At 58.2% G+C, this 17,344-nt stretch overlaps 1 protein-coding gene across 4 annotated transcripts in view; it reads left to right on the top strand.

Moving 5' to 3' along the window:
- LOC127567287 (large neutral amino acids transporter small subunit 2-like) overlaps positions 1-17,344 on the top strand; it is a 58,938-nt gene that overhangs the window by 17,395 nt on the left and 24,199 nt on the right. For all 4 annotated transcript variants that reach the window (XM_052009970.1, XM_052009972.1, XM_052009974.1 and 1 more), the window contains exons 3-4: positions 9,434-9,638; positions 10,570-10,721. In XM_052009970.1, the coding sequence (XP_051865930.1) occupies positions 9,434-9,638; positions 10,570-10,721 (357 nt within the window). The remainder of the gene's footprint in view (positions 1-9,433; positions 9,639-10,569; positions 10,722-17,344) is intronic.

The raw sequence follows: 17,344 nt of genomic DNA, 5'->3' as shown, positions 1-17,344 counted from the left end.
GTCACACACACACACAGAGTCACACACACAGATAGAGTCACACAGACAAGGAGAGAGCGACACACACATGAATACAGGCAGAGAGAGAGACACACACACACAGACAGAGAGAGTCACACACACACACAGTCACACACAGATAGAGTCACACAGACAAAGAGAGAACGACTCACACATGAATACAGGCAGAGAGAGAGTGACACACACACAGGCAGAGAGTCACACACACACAGATATAGAGTGACACACACACACACATAGTCACACACACTGAAGGAGAGACAGGAAGACAGAGAGAGAAAGAGAAGGAGGCAGAGAGAGGGAGCAGAGAGAGACAGTCAGAGAGAGGCAGAGAGAGAGAGAGGGAGGCACAGAGAGAGTGTGTGGCAGGGATCTGAAGGTACAGGCTACCCACAGTGGAGCCATTCAGTCCGGGGAGAACGGGAGGCCGGAGCCAGGGAGTGAGGGGTTCAGCGCAGAAAAGCAGGGGCAGGTGTGTGCGTCAGTGGGGGTGGGGTGGGGGCTGCAGACTGGTTCAAATGTTGGAGATGGGCCCTAGTGACACTGCCACTTTGAGCGGTCGTGGGGTCTGAGATTCCCAGGTGTGAGCCAGTGGGGACGTCACACTTCCAAGGAGGCTCCGAGCCCATCCTTGAATCTCCTCCCCTCTCTGGAGCAGAGGAGGCAGGGGGCAGGTTTAATCAAGGCACGTGACATCGCGAGAGGACAAGAAAGGGTGAAGGGTGAGGACCCTTTAACCTGGGCAGAGAGGTCATTGACAGGGAAGCAGAAGCTTTCCTGGCTAGACAGGTCGTTAACTGAGGAAGGAGAGGTTTTCCTGGCCAGAGAGGTCGTTAACCTGGAAGGAGAGGTTGTTTTCCTGGCTAGAGAGGTCGTTAACTGAGGAAGGAGAGGTTTTCCTGGCCAGAGGTCGTTAACCGGGGAAGGAGAGGTTGTTTTCCTGGCTAGAAAGGTAGTTAACTGAGGAAGGAGAGGTTTTCCTGGCTAGAGAGGTTGTTAACTGAGGAAGGAGAAGTTTTCCTGGCCAGAGAGGTGGTTAACCAGGGGTGGGAAACAATGAAGCTGATCTGTGGAAGGATGGGAGGAGGGTTTGGTGGGTAAATACTTCACGGGACAACTGGTGGGGTGTTTGGAGTGGAGCCACGTTTAATCAGAGGGAGCCCTGGAAGAGCCGTCCCCCACAGGAAGCGGGATCCGGCCGGGAGGGAGACAAGTGGACCGAATGGCCCTCTCCCACACTGGGGATTTCAGAGATCCACCCGAAGCCCCTTCCGGCAGCCATTTCGGGAGGCCGGGGTGACGTCAGTGGTCCCCTTCGCGGTGTCAGGCCCAGATGGCGGTGTGGTCACAGGCAGGGCATGGATGGGGGGGGGGGGGGGGGGCGGGGGGGCGCTGGTGGTGGGGAACCGGGCTTCCAACCCCCCCGGCTGGTCTGAGCCCAGCTGCAGCGCAGTTGTCGGGGTGAATGTGGGCTGAGCAGAAGGTAGGGAGGGCAGTGCCCTCATTTGACCTCAGGACCACCTGAGGAAGGTAAGCCAGCCAAAGCACTCACTCCTGTGACCGGCCGGTGACTCCTGGCACCAGTGTCCATGCTGATACACAGGTGTTCGAACACGGGCCCCCTCCTCGTAAAAACACCAGTGCAGAGGGGAGCTGCTGCCTCACAGCTCCACAGAGACCCGGGTTCGATCCTGACCTCCAGCACTGTGTGTGTGTGTGTGTGTGTGTGTGTGTGTGTGTGTGTGTGTGTGTGTGTGTGTGTGTGTGTGTGTGTGTGTGTGTGTGTGTGTGTGTGTGTGTGTGTGTGTGTGTGTGTGTGTGTGTGTGTGTGGAGTCTGCACCTTCTCCCTGTGACCCCCATGGGTTCCCAACACCCCCTCAGGTGCTCCAGTTCCCTCCCACGTCCCAAAGACATGCGGGTTGGTGGGTTAATCGCGGTGGATTGTCCCCGCCCGTCTCCCCCAATGTGTGGGTGAGGGGCAGAATCTAGGGGGAGTTGCTGGGAATGTGGGGGCAGAATGGAAGGGGATCGGTGTAAATGGGCGGCAGGCATGGAGTCCGTGGGCCGATGTGCCTGATTTCATGTAGGATGACGTTATAACAGCTCCCCACATCCTGCCCTCTCCTTGTTCCTCCTACCGTAAGGACTCTGGGAGGTTTCCCATTAACGAGAGAGACAGACAGACAGAATAGTGAGGGAGAGAAGAAACAAAGAGAGAGACGGAAAGAGAGAACTAGATAGAGAGAGAGGGAGACAGAGGGAGAGAGAGACAGAGAGGGGAATGAGAGACAGGAGAATGAGACGGGGGAGAGAGACAGAGAGAGAGGGATAGACAGAGAGGGGAAGAGAGACAGAGGGGGAGAGGGAGACAGAGAGAGAGAGAGAGAGAGAGAGAGAGAGAGAGAGAGAGAGAGAGAGAGAGAGTCAGAGAGACAGAGAGAGACAGAGGGGGAGAGAGAGACCCTCCAATACGGCGGGGCACCCTCAGTACCGACACCAGCACCAATACTGAGGATATCCAGTCTCAGACCTCCCTCTCCCCATTCCCAAATTCCTCTCCCCTCACACCCCTCTCCCCAAGCCCACCCCCCCCCCTCCCCCCAGCCCGCTGGGAGGGCTGACGAGGGTCAGGGCCGTCGGTAAAACCTTGTCTCCCTGCCCTCGTCAGCTTATCTGAGAAGGGGCCCCGAACACCAGCCTCCCTGTTCTCCCTGAGAGTGCCTCTTCAGATAAGTTTTAATCTCGTTATGTGGCGTAAAACTCCTGAACAGATTACTCAGCACATGACCACGTTACCTTTGCAACAATTCCCCACTCTCGTCTTTGCTAGCTGCCCGTCTTCCCGCTGTTGGCCTGACACATCGATGGTCCATCCCCCCCACTCCCTCCCCAGCACTGCCCTCCCCTCTCCTCCTCCCCTCCTATGCCCCTCATCCACCTCTCCCGTCCCTCTCCACCTTCCTGTTACACTCCTCTCCCTCCCTCCCCATCTCTCCCTCCTCTCCCCTCCCCCTTTCCCCCCTCTCCCCTCTCCCCCTCCCCCATCCCCTCCACCCTCTAACCTTCCCCACCTTGCCTCCCTTCCCTCTCCCTCCTCCCCTCCCCCTCTCTCCTCCTCCCCTCCCCCTCTCCCCCTCCCCCCTCCCCACTCTCCCCCTCCACCACTCTCCCCCTCCACCCTCTAACCTTCCCCACCCTGCCTCCCCTCTCCCTCCTCTCTCCCCCCCCTCCACTTTCCTACCCCTCCACTCTCCTCACCTCCCCACTGCCTCCCTCCCCCTTCCTCCCTCCCCTTCCCCCCTCCCCTCTCTCCCCCACTCTCCCCCTCCCCCTCCCTCCTCCCCCCCTCTTCTTCCCCTCCACCCTCTCTCACCTTCTCCCCCACTGCCTCCCTCCCCTTCCTCCCCCTACCCTATCCCTCCTCTCCCCCCTCCCCCCTCCCCCTCCACACTTTCCCCCTCCACCCTCTCTCCTCACCTCCCCCACCTGTCTCCCTCTCTCCCCCTTCTCCCTCCCCCTCTCACTCCCTTTACCTCCATCCCTCCCTCCCTCTCCCTCCTTCTCTCCCTTCCCCTCCCTCTCTCTCTTCCTTCCCCTCTCCCTCCCTCTCTCCCTTCCCCTCTCCCTCCCTCTCCCTCCCTCTCTCCCTTCCCCTCTCCCTCTCCCCCCTCTCTCCCTTCCCCTCTCCCTCCCTCTCTCCCTTCCCCTCCCTCCCTCTCTCCCTTCCCCTCTCCCCCTTCCCCTCTCCCTCCCTTCCCCTCCCTCCCTCTCCCTTCCCCTCTCCCTCCCTCCCCCCCTCTCTCTCCACACCCCCGTCCGCTCCGTCTGCCCCTCACCCTCCCTCTGTCCACCCCTTGTGCTTCTAGCTGCAGCTTTCACTTCCCGCCTCAGCTTCCCTTTTGCCACCCCAGCATGTGTGGCCCTGGATCCTGCAAGTCTTCCTGTCCCAGTTCAGCCCCAACCCCCAGCCCCAACGAGGACTGGCAGGGCTGATTCACCCAACAGAGCCATGGGAAGGGCACTCTAACCCCATGTACCCACCGGGGATAAGCTGGCTCCCTCACCAGCTGGTCAGGGTCGCTGTTACACACACCGGCAGAGACAAATAAACACCAGGTTTATTTCTAGCAGCTGCTGTCCGACTCAAATCCATCCATGGGACAAACAACATCACAGGAGATAACATGACATTGGAAAACCAGCAAAGTGCTCGAAGCACTCAGTGGGCCAGACAGCACCTGTGGCAAGAGAGACAGGGCGAATCTTTCACGAGTTCTGGGGTCTCCGACCGGAGACATTGACCTCACTTCTCTCCCCGCTGGTGTTGCCTGAGCTGCTGGCTGTTATCGGCATTTTACTCTTTTTATTTCAGTTTTCCAGCCATCTGCAGTGTTTAGATTTTCATTCGTAGTCTCAGAGTCAAGTTTCTTGTCATCTGCACGTCCACGTGTGCACGGGGTCAGTGAGAAACTTACTTGCAGCAGCGTCACAGGCACAGAGCATCAGAGAAGCAGCATTCACAAGAAAACATAAATGACACACAATTTTTTTACCAGAAGAAACACAATTAGAACAAAAAAAACAAAATGCATTCTAGCACAAAGTGGTCATAGTGTTCCTGTACTGAGATGGTGATTAGAGTTGTGCTGGTTGGTTCAAGAACCAAATGGTTGAAGGGAAGTAGCTGTTCCTGAACCCGGTGGTGTGGGGACTTCAGGCTTCTGTACCTCCTGCCCGATGGGAGCTGCGAGATGGTGGTAGGTCGATATCCAAAGCCCCGATTGGGTACTAAGTGAAAAGCTGGCCGTATCTCCCTATGTATTCTCTCTCACGTGCTCATCAACTGATTCCACCCCTCACCCACACACTGGAGGGGGGAGAACAATTCACAGCGGCCGATTAACCCACCGACCCACACGTCTTTGCGACGTGGGAGGGAACCGGAGCCCCCGGGGGAAACCCACGGGGTCACAGGGAGAGCGTGCAGACTCCACGCACACACACAGAGTCAGTCCTGTCTCTGTGTCTCTCTCACGCACGCGTGCGCACACACACACACACACACACACACACACACACACACACACACACACACACACACACACACACACACACACACACACACACACTGCCAGAGGTCAGCTTCGAACCTGGGTCTCTGGCGCTGTGGGGCAGTAGTTCTAGCTGCTCTGCCTCCGGGTGCGGCCTTCGTTCCCATCGCACAGGCTGGGCTTGTACTGGCTGGAGTTTAGATGAGCGAGAGGGGACTTGATTGAAACATAAAAGATCCTCAGGGATCTCAACAGGGTGGGTGCGGAGAAGATGTTTTCCCTTGGGGGAGAATCTAGAACCTGCCTTATGAAAGTAGGTTGAGGGAACTCGGCCTTTTCTCCTTGGAGCGATGGAGGACGAGGGGGGGACCTGGCAGAGGTGTATAAGGTGATGAGAGGCATTGATTGGGTGGATAGTCAGAGGATTTTCCCTGGGACTGAAATGGTGGCCACAAGAGGACACAGGTTTAAGGTGCTGGGGAGTAGGTACAGAGGAGATGTCAGGGGTAAGTTTTTTACTCAGAGAGTGGTGATTGCAGGGAATGGGCTGCCGGCAACGGTGGTGGAGGCGGATACGATAGAGTCTTTTAAGGGACTTTTGGATAGGTACATGGAGCTGAGAAAAATAGAGGGCTCTGGGTAAGCCTGGTAATTTCTAAGGTAGGGACATGTTCGGCACAGCTTTGTGGGCCAATGGGCCTGAATTGTGCTGTAGGTTTTCTATGTTTCTAACTGGGGTCACTGTGTAAAAATAAGGGGGTCACCCATTTAAGAGGTGAGATATTTCTCTTAGAGGGTGGACAAGCCTTTGGAACTCTCTTCCTCTAAGGGCAGTGGGAGGAGCGTGTGTGAGTAATTTTATTTTTACCATCCTGCTAATAACCCAGTTTCTAGTAATGCAATCCCAGTTTGCACAATCTGGTCTTGTGATTTAACCCTTGGGAGTCCGTGGAGACTGTCAAACACCCACATACACTGATCCCACACTAATCCCTTTTGTCTCCCCACATTTCCATGCACTCCCCCCAGATTCCAGCCCTCACCCTCACACTTGGGGGCAATTCCCAGCGGCCGATTCACCCAGCGACCCCGCACAGTCTTTGGGACGTGGGAGGGAACTGGAGCACCTGGGGGGAAACCCACGGGGTTACAGGGAGAGCGTGCAGACTCCACACACACACACACACACACACACACACACACACACACACACACACACACACACACACACACACACACACACACACACACACAGCGGCAGAAGTCAGGATCGAACCCAATGGGGCAGCAATTCTACCCCGCACCATTGTTTTTGTCCACAGGCACCTTAGATCTTATCCCTCCCAGCATCCCGCCCCAATCCCCATCCCCCTCGACTCCCCCCAACAGTCCCGTGCCCCCCCCACCCCACCTCCCATTGAATATATCCAGTGACCCGACATCCCCAGCTCTCTGGGGCAGAGAAGTCCCGAGAGTCCTCGCCCCTCCTGTAGAGGAAATTCCTCCCCGTCTCTGTCTTAACTGGGGCGGCCCCTCATCCTGAGACCGCCCCCCAACTGGTCTGGATTCCTCCCACCAGGGGAAACACCCTCTCCGCATCTCCAGGACCTCACACCTTTCAATGAGACCACCTCTCGCTCCCCTGAACCCCAATGAGCACAGGGCCCAACCTGCCTAACCCTTCCCCGTGAGGGAGCACCTTCCGCACCCCACCCCACCAGGAACCTCCTCTGAACTGCTTCCCAGTGTACGTGTATACCTCCCGAAATAGGGAGCCCAGAACTGTACGCAGTGCTCCGGACGTGGTCTCTCCACTGCCCTGTACATCTGGAGCAAGACTTCCCCACTGACACACTCCAAGATGTACCGTTCTAATCTGTTCTCCTTCCATCTGAGGCCAGTACACCATTTGCCACCTTTAATTATTCACAGAACCTCCAGCGACACCCTGTTACCCCCTGCAGCGTTCTCCGCTGAAAATAACCTCCCCCCTTTCACTCCTTCCCACCGACGCTCCTTCGGGATTTTGCCTTGCATCCCGACTCCGACCAAGTTAATTTCAGGGACTCCCTGAAAGTTGTGTCACAGCTTGTCAGGGTGGTGAGGAAAGGCTTTCTGGCATCGCTGGCCTTCATCAGTCAGGGTACGGAGTGTACTAGTTGGGCAGGACAGGACACTGGTGAAACACAGTACTGGATGTTCTGCATACCAGTAAAGGGCAGTGGGAGGAGAGAGGAGGGGAGAGGGAAGGGAGGGGAGAGGGAAGGGAGGGGAGTGAGTGGGAGGGAGGTGGGGTAGCGGGAGGGGTGTTAGATCAGAGGGAAGGGAGGGGAGTGAGTGGGTGGGAAGGAGAGGAGGGAGGGTAGCAGGAGGGGTGTTAGATCGCGGGTAGCGTCTTGTTCCCTGGTCTGCTGGTCCAGGGTCTTGGGAGTGGGAGGGGAGCTGGGGTTGGCTGTGATGGTGGTGGGGGGTGGGGGATTGTCGGGGGCTTAGCTAGTTTCATTCTTTAGGGTTGGTGTTGAGGTTCACCCACCATCCCCGTCCCCTATCCACCTCAGGTCTACATGGGACACATCCATCTTCCTACATCTCATCTGTCAATCCCTATTGTATATGGGGTGGGGTGGGGGGCTCGGGTCAATCCCCCCCCCCCCCGCCACTCAGAACGTCCTGGGGGGTCCAGATTCAAAGATCCAAGGACTCTTGTCTTTACCTCTCGCTGTCTTGGTGAAGCAGCCAGCATAATCAAAGACCCCACCCACCCGGGACATTCTCTCTTCTCTCCTCTTCCATCGGGTAGAAGATACAGGAGCCTGAGGGCACGTACCACCAGGCTCAAGGACAGCTTCTACCCCATGGTGATAAGACTACTGAACGGTTCCCTTATACAATGAGATGGACTCTGACTTCACGATCTACCTTGTTGTGACCTTGCACCTTATTGCACTGCACTTTCTCTGTAGCTGTGACACTTTACTCTGTACTGTTATTGTTTTTACCTGTACTACCTCAATGCACTCTGTACTAACTCAATGTAACTGCACTGTGTAATGAATTGACCTGTATGATCGGTATGCAAGGACAAATTTTTCACTGTACCTCGGTACAAGTGACAGTAATAAACCAATACCAATGCCAGTTGCAATGAAAAACTTACTTGCAGCAGCATTACAGGTACACAGCATCCAATACACAACATTCACTATAAAATATACACCGTTTTTACAAGAAAGAACATGATTAGGACAAAATAAAAAGTCCATCGTAGTGCAAAGCGGTCCTAATGTTGCTGTACTGAGGTAGTGGTTGGGGTTGTGCAGGTTGTTTCAAGAACCGAATGGTTTGAAGGGAAGTCGCTGTTCCCGAACCCGCTGGTGTGGGGACTTCAGGCTTCTGTACCTCCTGCCCCAACGGGAGCTGCGAGAAGACGGCACGGCCCAGATGGCAGGGATCTTTGATGGTGGGTGTTGCCTTCTTGAGGCAGCACCTCCTGTGGATATCACCGATGGTGGGGAGGGATGCGCCCGTGATGTGTTGGGCTGAGTCCACCACTCTGCAGCATCTTACGTTCCTGTGCATTCGAATTGCTGCCAGACCGTAGAGAATCAGATGATAATTTAGTTTAGTTTGGTCTTATCAGATTGGTTTATTGTCACAAGTACCAGGGTGCAATGAAATTCCTTGCACTCGAGAAGTTCACAGAGTAAGCAGTATACATGGCAATAATAAGTTAAATGATAAATACAGCAATGAGCATAAAACTGACAGGGTAGTGCAAAGTACAGCAGAATGGTGCAAAGATTGTAGTGCAATCGCAAAAAGAAATGCTGAAGTTGACAATATTGGAATAACCGAGAAGAGAGAGAGCGTTCAGAGTCCGAGAACCCGAGAGCACCACCAGGATGGGGATGGGGATGGGGAAGAGGTGATCGGTTCCGGTCCCACACTCTCTGATCCCCCTCCACCCCAACACTCTGACCCCGTCCCTCCCTTCCCCCACACTCTCTGACCCCCTCCACCCCCACACTCTGACCCCGTCCCTCACTTCCCCCACACTCTCTGACCCCCCTCCCTCACCCCCCACCCTGTCTGACCCCCCCTCGCTCCCCCACACTCTCTGACCCCCCTCGCTCCCCCGACACTTTCTAACCCCCTCCCCCACACTCTCTGAACCCCTCCCTCACCCCCCACACTGACCCCCTCCCTCACTCCCCCAACACTCTCTGACCCCCTCCCTCACCCCCCACACTCTCTGACCCCCTCCCTCGCTCCTCCCACACACTCTGACCCCCTCCCCTCACTCTGACCCCCCCCTCACTCCCCGACACTCTCTAACCCCCCTCCCTCGCTCTCTCCGCAGGGAACATCATCGGCTCGGGGATCTTTGTCTCCCCGAAGGGTGTGATGGAGAATGCCGGCTCGGTGGGTCTGGCTATGGTCGTCTGGATCATCACCGGCTTCATCACTGCCATCGGCGCCCTGTGCTACGCTGAGCTCGGTGTCACCATCCCCAAGTCCGGCGGCGACTACTCCTACGTCAAAGATATCTTCGGTGGACTGGCAGGGTAAGGCGTTGGTGGCGACCTCTCACCTCGATGGGTGGTGGCGGGGGGGGGGGGGGGTCGTGACCTTTCACCTGGGCGAACAGCAGGGGCGCCATCTCACCCTGGGGCTGAACGGGGAGCTGGGGCGATGGGGTGGGGGAGCTGGGGGATGAAAGGTGGTTCCCTCCGAGGCACTGGAGATGGGTCACGGATTGTGCATGGGTCCTGTGGGTGGGGTGGTGGACGGAGCTCTCTGTCCACCCATTTGTTCCCTCCCCCTCCCTCCCCCTCCCTCTATCCCTCCCTCCCCTTCCCTCGTGCTCTCCCGCTCTCTCCCCTCCCCCCCTCCCCTCCACTTTCTCTCCCTCCCTTTCCCTCCCCCTCCCTCCCTATCGCTCCCTCTTTCCTCTCCCTCCCCCTCCCCCTCTCCCTCCCCCCTCCCCCTCTACCCCCCCACCCCCTCTCCCCCTCTCACCCCATCTCTCTTCCTCCGCTCCCCCTCCCCCTCTCTCCTCACCTCTCCATCCCCCTCCCTCAATCTTTCCCTACCCCCTTCCTCCTCCCCCTGCCCTTCCCTCTCTCCCTCTCCCTGTTACAAACTAACAGGGGACTGGCTTGTGTCAGTGGGCGTCAGCCTACCCGTCGGTGGGACGGGGCTTCCGGACGGGACGGGGTTTCGGGACAGGGTTTCGGGATGGAATGGGATGTGACGGGGTTTCGAGATGGGACAGGGTTGCAGGACAGGGTTTCGGGGTGGGACGGGACGGGATGGGGTTTCAGGACGGGACGGGGTTTCGGGACGGGACAGAGTTTCGGGACGGGACAGAGTTTCGGGACGGGACGGGGTTTCGGGACGGGACGGGGTTTCGGGTTGGGACGTGGTCCGGGACGGGATGGTCCCGCCTGCGCCCCCAGCGACGGGCCGCCTGACCCCTATCCTCCTTGCTTGCAGCTTCCTGCGCCTCTGGATCGCCGTGCTGGTCATCTACCCGACCAACCAGGCCGTCATCGCCCTGACCTTCTCCAACTACGTGCTGCACCCGCTCTTCCCCACCTGCCTCGCTCCCGAGCTGGGCCTCCGCCTACTGGCGGCCGTCTGTCTCCGTGAGTACGCGCCGCTCCCTCGCGAACAAACTCCCCTCGGCCCACCCCCCCCCCCCCACAGCCCGCCTCCCTGACGACAGGTTCCTCGTTCTGGAGGGAGGGTTGTCTGGGCTGGTTTTGTGGGGGGGGGGGGGAGGGCGCACGGGTGTTTCCCTGGGTGAGATGTTGGTTCATATACCTCTCGATGCCTCAGTGAAGCAGCCGGCATAATAAGATAGGATAAGATATCTTTATTAGTCACATGTGCATCGAAACACACAGTGAAATGCATCTTTTGCGTAGAGTGTTCTGGGGGCAGCCCGCAAGTGTCGCCACACTTCCGGCACCAACATAGCACACCCGCAACTTCCTAACCCGTACATCTCTGGAATGTGGGAGGAAACCGGAGCACCCGGAGGAAACTCACGCAGACACGCGGGGAGAATGTAGAGGTAGTGGCCGGATTTGAACCTGGATCGCTGGCGCTGTAAAGCGTTATGCTAACCGCTACACTACCGTGCCTGCCCCACCCGGGACATTCCCTCTTCTCGCCCCTCCCGTCGGGCAGAAGATACAGGAGCCTGACGGCATGTACCACCAGGCTCAAGGACAGCTTCTATCCCATGGTGATAAGACTATTGAACGGCTTCGTTATACGATAAGATGGACTCTTGACCTCACAATCTACCTTGTCATGGCCCTTGCACCTTATTGTCTGCCTGCGCTGCACTTCTTCTGTAGCTGTGATGCTTTATTCTGTACTCTATTGTTTTTACCCTGTACTACCTTAATACTAACTCAATGTAACTACACTGTGTAATGAATTGACCTGTACGATCGGTATGCAAGACAAGTTTTTCACTGTACCTCGGTACAAGTGACAATAATAAACCAATTCCAATACATGTGCCGAGATACAGTGATAAACTTTACTGTATGCCATCCAGGGAGATCATGCCACATATAAGTACATTGAGGTAGTAAAGTCAAAACAGAATGCAGAATAAAGTGTTACAGTTACAGAGAAAGTGCAGTGCAGGCAGACAGTGAGGTGCAAGGGCCACGACGAGGTAGATTGGGAGATCTTTCAGCGTACAGATGTCCGTTCAATAGTCTTATGACAGCAGGATAGAAGCTGTCCTTGAGCCTGGTGGTAAGTGCTCTCAGGCTTTTGTATCTTCTGCCCGATGGGAGGGGGGAGAAGAGAGAATGTCCCGGGTGGGAGGGGTCTTTGATTACGTTGGCTGCTTCACTGAGTCAGCGGGAAGGGTAGTAGTATAGCGGTTAGCGTAACACTTTCCAGCACCGGCGACCTGGGTTCAATTCCGGCTGCTGTCTGTAAGGAGTTTGTACGTTCTCCCCGTGTCTGTGTGGGTTTCCTCCGGGCACTCCGGTTTCCTCCCACGTTCCAAAGACATACGGGTTGGGAAGTTGCGGGGGTGCTATGTTGGTGCCGGAAGTGTGGCGACACTTGCGGGCTGCCCCCAGAACACTCTACGCAAAAGATGCATTTCACTGTGTGTTTCGATGTACATGTGACTAATAAAGATGTCTGATCTTATCTTACCGGAGTCATTGGAGGGAAGGTTCATTCTTTATTCAGCAGGTTGATGACCCCTGCAGTTAGTGGAAGGGTTTTGGGTGCCAGGAGGTGGGTCACTCTCCGCAGGGTCCTCAGCTCCGTTGGGGGGGGGGGGGGGGGGGGGGGGGAGCGGGAGGGGCAGGAGTCGGGAGAAGGGGCTTGGCGTGATCACAGCGTGGGCAGGCATTCCCTGGGCTCGGGGCAGTGCAGATCCTCCGGAAGGAGGAAGGAGTTTGTCCACAGCCGGAGATGTGGCTGCTCAGGTTAGCAGGAGGCTGAGGCAGGTGGGTTTTGGGATACTCAGGGAACGTGAACATAGGGATCGGGCAGGAGAGTAGACAAGGTACAGAGGAAGCTAATGGGATGGCAGAGAAGGCTTGGTCGGGGGATGATGTGGCCGATGTCTGCTCTTCAGTGCTCTGCAACTACAGTCACAGTGTACGGACTTCTCCCTCTCCTTGTCTCCCGTCCTCCCTCCTTCTCCTTTTCCCACCCGTCCATCTTTGTCTTGCACCCTCTCCTTTTCCATGTCTCTCTCTCCCTCCCCCCTCTCTCCCTCCCCCTCTCTCTCCCCCTCTCCCTCCCTCCCTCTCTCACTCTCTCCCTCTCTCCCCTCTCTCTCCCCCTCTCTCCCCCTCTCTCCCCTCTCTCCCCTCTCTCTGCCCCTCCCTCCCCCTCTCCCCCTCTCTCTCCCTCTCTCCCCTCTCTCTCCCCCTCTCTCCCCTCTCTCTCCCTCTCTCTCCCCTCTCTCTCCCCCTCTCTCCCCTCTCTCTCCCCCTCTCCCCTCTCTCTCCCCCTCTCTCCCCTCTCTCTCCCTCTCTCTCCCCTCTCTCTCCCCCTCTCTCCCCTCTCTCTCCCCCTCTCCCCTCTCTCCCCCTCTCTCCCCTCTCTCTCCTCCCCTCTCCCCTCTCTCTCCCCCTCTCTCCCCTCTCTCTCCCCCTCTCCCCTCTCTCTCCCCCTCTCTCCCTCTCTCCCCTTTCTCTATCTCCCTCCCTCTCTTTCCCCCCCTCTCTCCCTTCTCCCTCCCCCATCTCTCCCTCCCCCTCCCTCTCCCTCTCTCTCCCCCTCTCCCACTCTCCATCTCTCTCCCCTCTCTCTCCCCCTCTCCCACTCTCCATCTCTCTCCCCCTCTCTCCCCCTCTCTCCCCCTCTCTCCCCTCTCTCTCCCCTCTCTCTCCCCCTCTCTCCCCCTCTCTCCCCTCTCTCTCCCCCTCTCTCCCCTCTCTCCCTCTCTCCCCTTTCTCTATCTCCCTCCCTCTCTCTCCCCCTCTCTCCCTCTCTCCCCCTTTCTCTCCCTCTGTCTCCCCCCTCTCCCCTCTCCCTCTCTCCCCCTCTACCACTCTCTCTCTCTCCCCCTCTCTCTCTCCCCTTCTCTCCCCTCCCTCTCTCCCCTGGGACCTCCGAGACCAGAGTCACCTCCCACTGGCCCTCACTCTCTCCGCCGAGGTGGTAATCCCCTTGCTCACAACCCATCACCAAGCGTCGGCTCCTGTAATCTCTCCCGCTCACTGCTTCATCTGCCATAATTCCCTGTTGTTACCGTCCCTGGGTCACCTGCTCTCGGTCACTTTCTCTCTATTTTCACTCTCTCTGTTCACACCTCTCACTCTCTCTCTGTCTCTGTCTCTATCTCTCCCCTTGTTCCTCCTCCTCCCCCATTCTGTGAGCGTCTGGCCGATTATCTGTCTCTTTCTCTCCTTCCCGTATCTTTTCTCTCCGTATCTTCCTGTATCTCTCTTCTCTCTGTATCTCTCCGTATCTTTCTGTATCTCTCTTCTCTCCGTATCTCTCTGTATCTCTCTTCTCTCCGTATCTCTCTGCCTCTCATACATTGCTTGTCACTGTCCAGCTTCTTCAGTTCTCTATCTGTCTCCCTCTCACCCATGCTCTCTATGTATATCTCTGTCTTCTGACTCTCTCTCAGTTCTCTCTCTCTCTGTCTGCCTCTCTGTCTTGCAATCTGTGTCTTTCTCATCTTTTTCATCTTTCATTCTCCCCCATCTCTCTCTCACCCTCTCCTCTCTCTCTCCTCTCAGCTCTCCCTCTCCAACATTCTTTCTCTCCTCCAGCCCCCCTCTTTCTCACACACACACACACACACACACACACACACACACACACACACACACACACACACACACACACACACTCCATCACACACACACACACGGAGACAGACACACACACGGAGACAGACACATGCGTGGACATACTAGAGGAGCAAAGGACTGCGGATGCTGGAACCTGGATGAAAAACACAACGATGCTGGGGGAACTCAGCAGGCCAGCCAGCATCTGTGGAGAAAAGCAGGCGGTCAATGTTTAGGGGTCAGGACCCTTCTGAGTTCCTCCAGCATCATAGTGTTTTTGACATGTGCGGACAGACACGCGCACACACAGTGTTCAGGACTGAACCCGGGTCTCTGGAGCCGTGAGCCGAGGGCTATATATATAGAGAGAGAGAGAGGGAGAGAAAGAGAGAGTAGGTATGAGGGAGATGTTGGGTGACAGGATTGCCGTGAGGGCTAGCATGCACTCGATGGGCTGAACAGTCTCCCCCTGTGTGCCACATGGGAAACAGGGCGGCAGTGGGGAGTGGGGCGCTGGCGGACACCTTCCCCCTTTCTCCCTCCCCCTGATACACCTCCCCGCCCCCCTCCCCTCCTGCTCCAGCTGAGGGCACCCACCATGCCCTCCCCTCCCTGCACCCCTCCCCCACCACCGGTGCGGAGACAGGTCCGCACCGAGAACCGCCCTCCCCTCCTGTCCCAGCGGGGAGGACGCCAGAGTCCGTCCCTCCCTCCCTCCCGTGTGTTATTCCGACCCAGGAGCTGGTGAGGCAATCCCATTTGGGCCACGTTCCAGGGGCCGATCCGGTAACACTCGCAAACAAGCTGTCCTTCCTAGAAGCAGCTGGGAACGGCCCGTCCTCCTCTCTCTCCTCGCCCATGCCCCCACTCTGACAGCAACCCCCCCCCCACCCCCCCGCCCTCGATCCCCATCCCTTCCCCAGGGGGACAAACTTTCCCACACGAACACCGTCCCCTCCCCCACCACTCTCACCACTGCACCAGGTGCCTCCAGGAGACAGCCAGCTCGCCTCACCCCTCTTCCCTCACAGCGCCACACTCCTCTACTCCCTCCCCCCCACCACCAGACGGGGGGGAGAGGGGGTGAGTACCCACAGGGTAGGGGAGCACTGCTCCGTCTCCATCACACCCCTGCACTCTGTCTCTCTTTCCATTTGCCTGTGTGTCTCTCTCTGCCTTTTACTTACCGTCCCTCCACCTTACCTTACCCCTCCCTCTCTGTCGTGCCCCCACGCAACCCCACTTCCCCTCTCTCCCTCTCCCTCAGCCCCTCCACCTCCCTCCCTCAGCCCCTCCACCTCCCTCCCTCTCCCTCAGCCCTTCTCCTCCTCTCTCCCTCCCCAGACCCTGTCCATCCCACCCTCTCCCCCTCTCCCTCCCCAGACTCTCCCTCCCTCTCCCTGACCTTCTACCCCTCTCCCTCCCTCCCTCTCCCCTCTCCCCCTTCTTCTCTCCCTCTCTCCCTCTCTCTTCTCCAAGCTCCTCTCCACCCTCCCTCTCCCAGCCCCTCTCCCTCAGCCCTCCTCTCTCCCTCCCTCTCTCCCTCTCTCCCTTTCTCCCCTTCCTCTCTCCCTCAGCCTTTCTCTCCCCAGAGCCTCTCCCCCTCTCCCTCCCTCCCTCCCTCCCCTCCCCCTCTCTCTCCCTCTCCCCCTCCCTCCCTCTATTCCTCCCTCCCTCAGCCCCTCCCCCTCTCCCAGCCCCTCTCTACCTCCCTCCCTCTCTCCCAGCCCCTCTCTTCCTCAGCCCCATTCCCCCTCTCCCCCTCCCTCCCTCTCCCTCCCTCCCTCCCTCCCCTCTCCCTCTCTCCCTCTCCCCCTCCCTCCCTCTCCCTCCCAGCCCCTCTCTCCCTCCCCTTTGCCCTTTTCCTCACCCTCCCCCCCTCCTGACAGCCTCCAGTCTCCCTGGGCCCTGGGCCAGAGCTGTGGTGTGAGACGAGTAAACATGTTTTGTAGCAGCGGCTTCTCTCCGTCACAAGCCCGCCACTCCTGGACACAAGCCCCTGGAAAATCCCAAAACACCCCACCCTCCCCACCCCCCCCCCCCCCCCCACCGGAGCTGTTCCCCAGTCCCTCCCACGGGTGCTCCCTGACTAATCCCGCCACCCCAGCCGACCCGCACACCCACTCCTCTGCCCCCCCAGCTGTCAGTGGGCACCGATTTCCCCCCCCAAAGGAAGGACGTTTGGGGGGGAGGGAGAGGGAAGGGGGGGTCTGAGGGGGATGGAGGGAGGCAGAGGGGGGCTGGGGAACAGGGAGGGGGATGGGGGCTGAGGGGAGAGAGAGGGGTTGAGGGGGAGGGAGAGGGGCTGGTGGAGGGAGAGGGGCTGAGGGGGAGGGAGAGGGAGGAGAGGGGCTGAGGGAGGAGGAGAGGGGAGGGAGAGGGACGAGGAGGGAGGGAGGAGGAGGGCTGAAGGGGAGGGAGGAGGAGAGGGGCTGAGGAAGAAGGAGGAGGAGGGAGGGAGGATGATGGGGCTGAGGGGGAAGGAAGGAGGAGGAGAGGGCCTGAGGGGGAGGGGGCTGGGTGAGGGAGAGGGGCTGAGGGGGAGGGAGTGGGAGGGGGAGAGGGGCCGGAGATGGGGAGAGAGAGAGGGGGATGCAGAGAGGGGCAGGGGAGAGGGAAGTGGAGAGGACGGTCGGCGATGGGGAGGGAGGGGAGGAGGGGCTGGGGGGGGGTTATTGATGGGAGGAGGGGGTGAGGGGGACTTTGCCATTGGTCCCTGCTTAACTCTAATTGTTGTTAAGCAGGGACCAATGGCAAAGTCCCCCTCACACCCCCCTCATTCCCACCCCCCTCACCCTCTCACCGTTCCCCACCCCCCTCACCCCCTCACCCCCTCACACCCCCTCACCCTCTCACCATTCCCCACCCCCCTCACACCCCCTCACCCCCTCACACCCCCTCACCCTCTCACCATTCCCCACCCCCCACACCCCCTCACCCCCTCACACCCCCTCACCCTCTCACCGTTCCCC

Source organism: Pristis pectinata, unplaced genomic scaffold (assembly GCF_009764475.1).
Source record: "Pristis pectinata isolate sPriPec2 unplaced genomic scaffold, sPriPec2.1.pri scaffold_94_arrow_ctg1, whole genome shotgun sequence".
NCBI lineage: Eukaryota > Metazoa > Chordata > Chondrichthyes > Rhinopristiformes > Pristidae > Pristis > Pristis pectinata.
The sequence above is the reverse complement of the archived record's forward strand: the minus strand, read 5'-3'. Positions and strand labels throughout refer to the sequence as shown.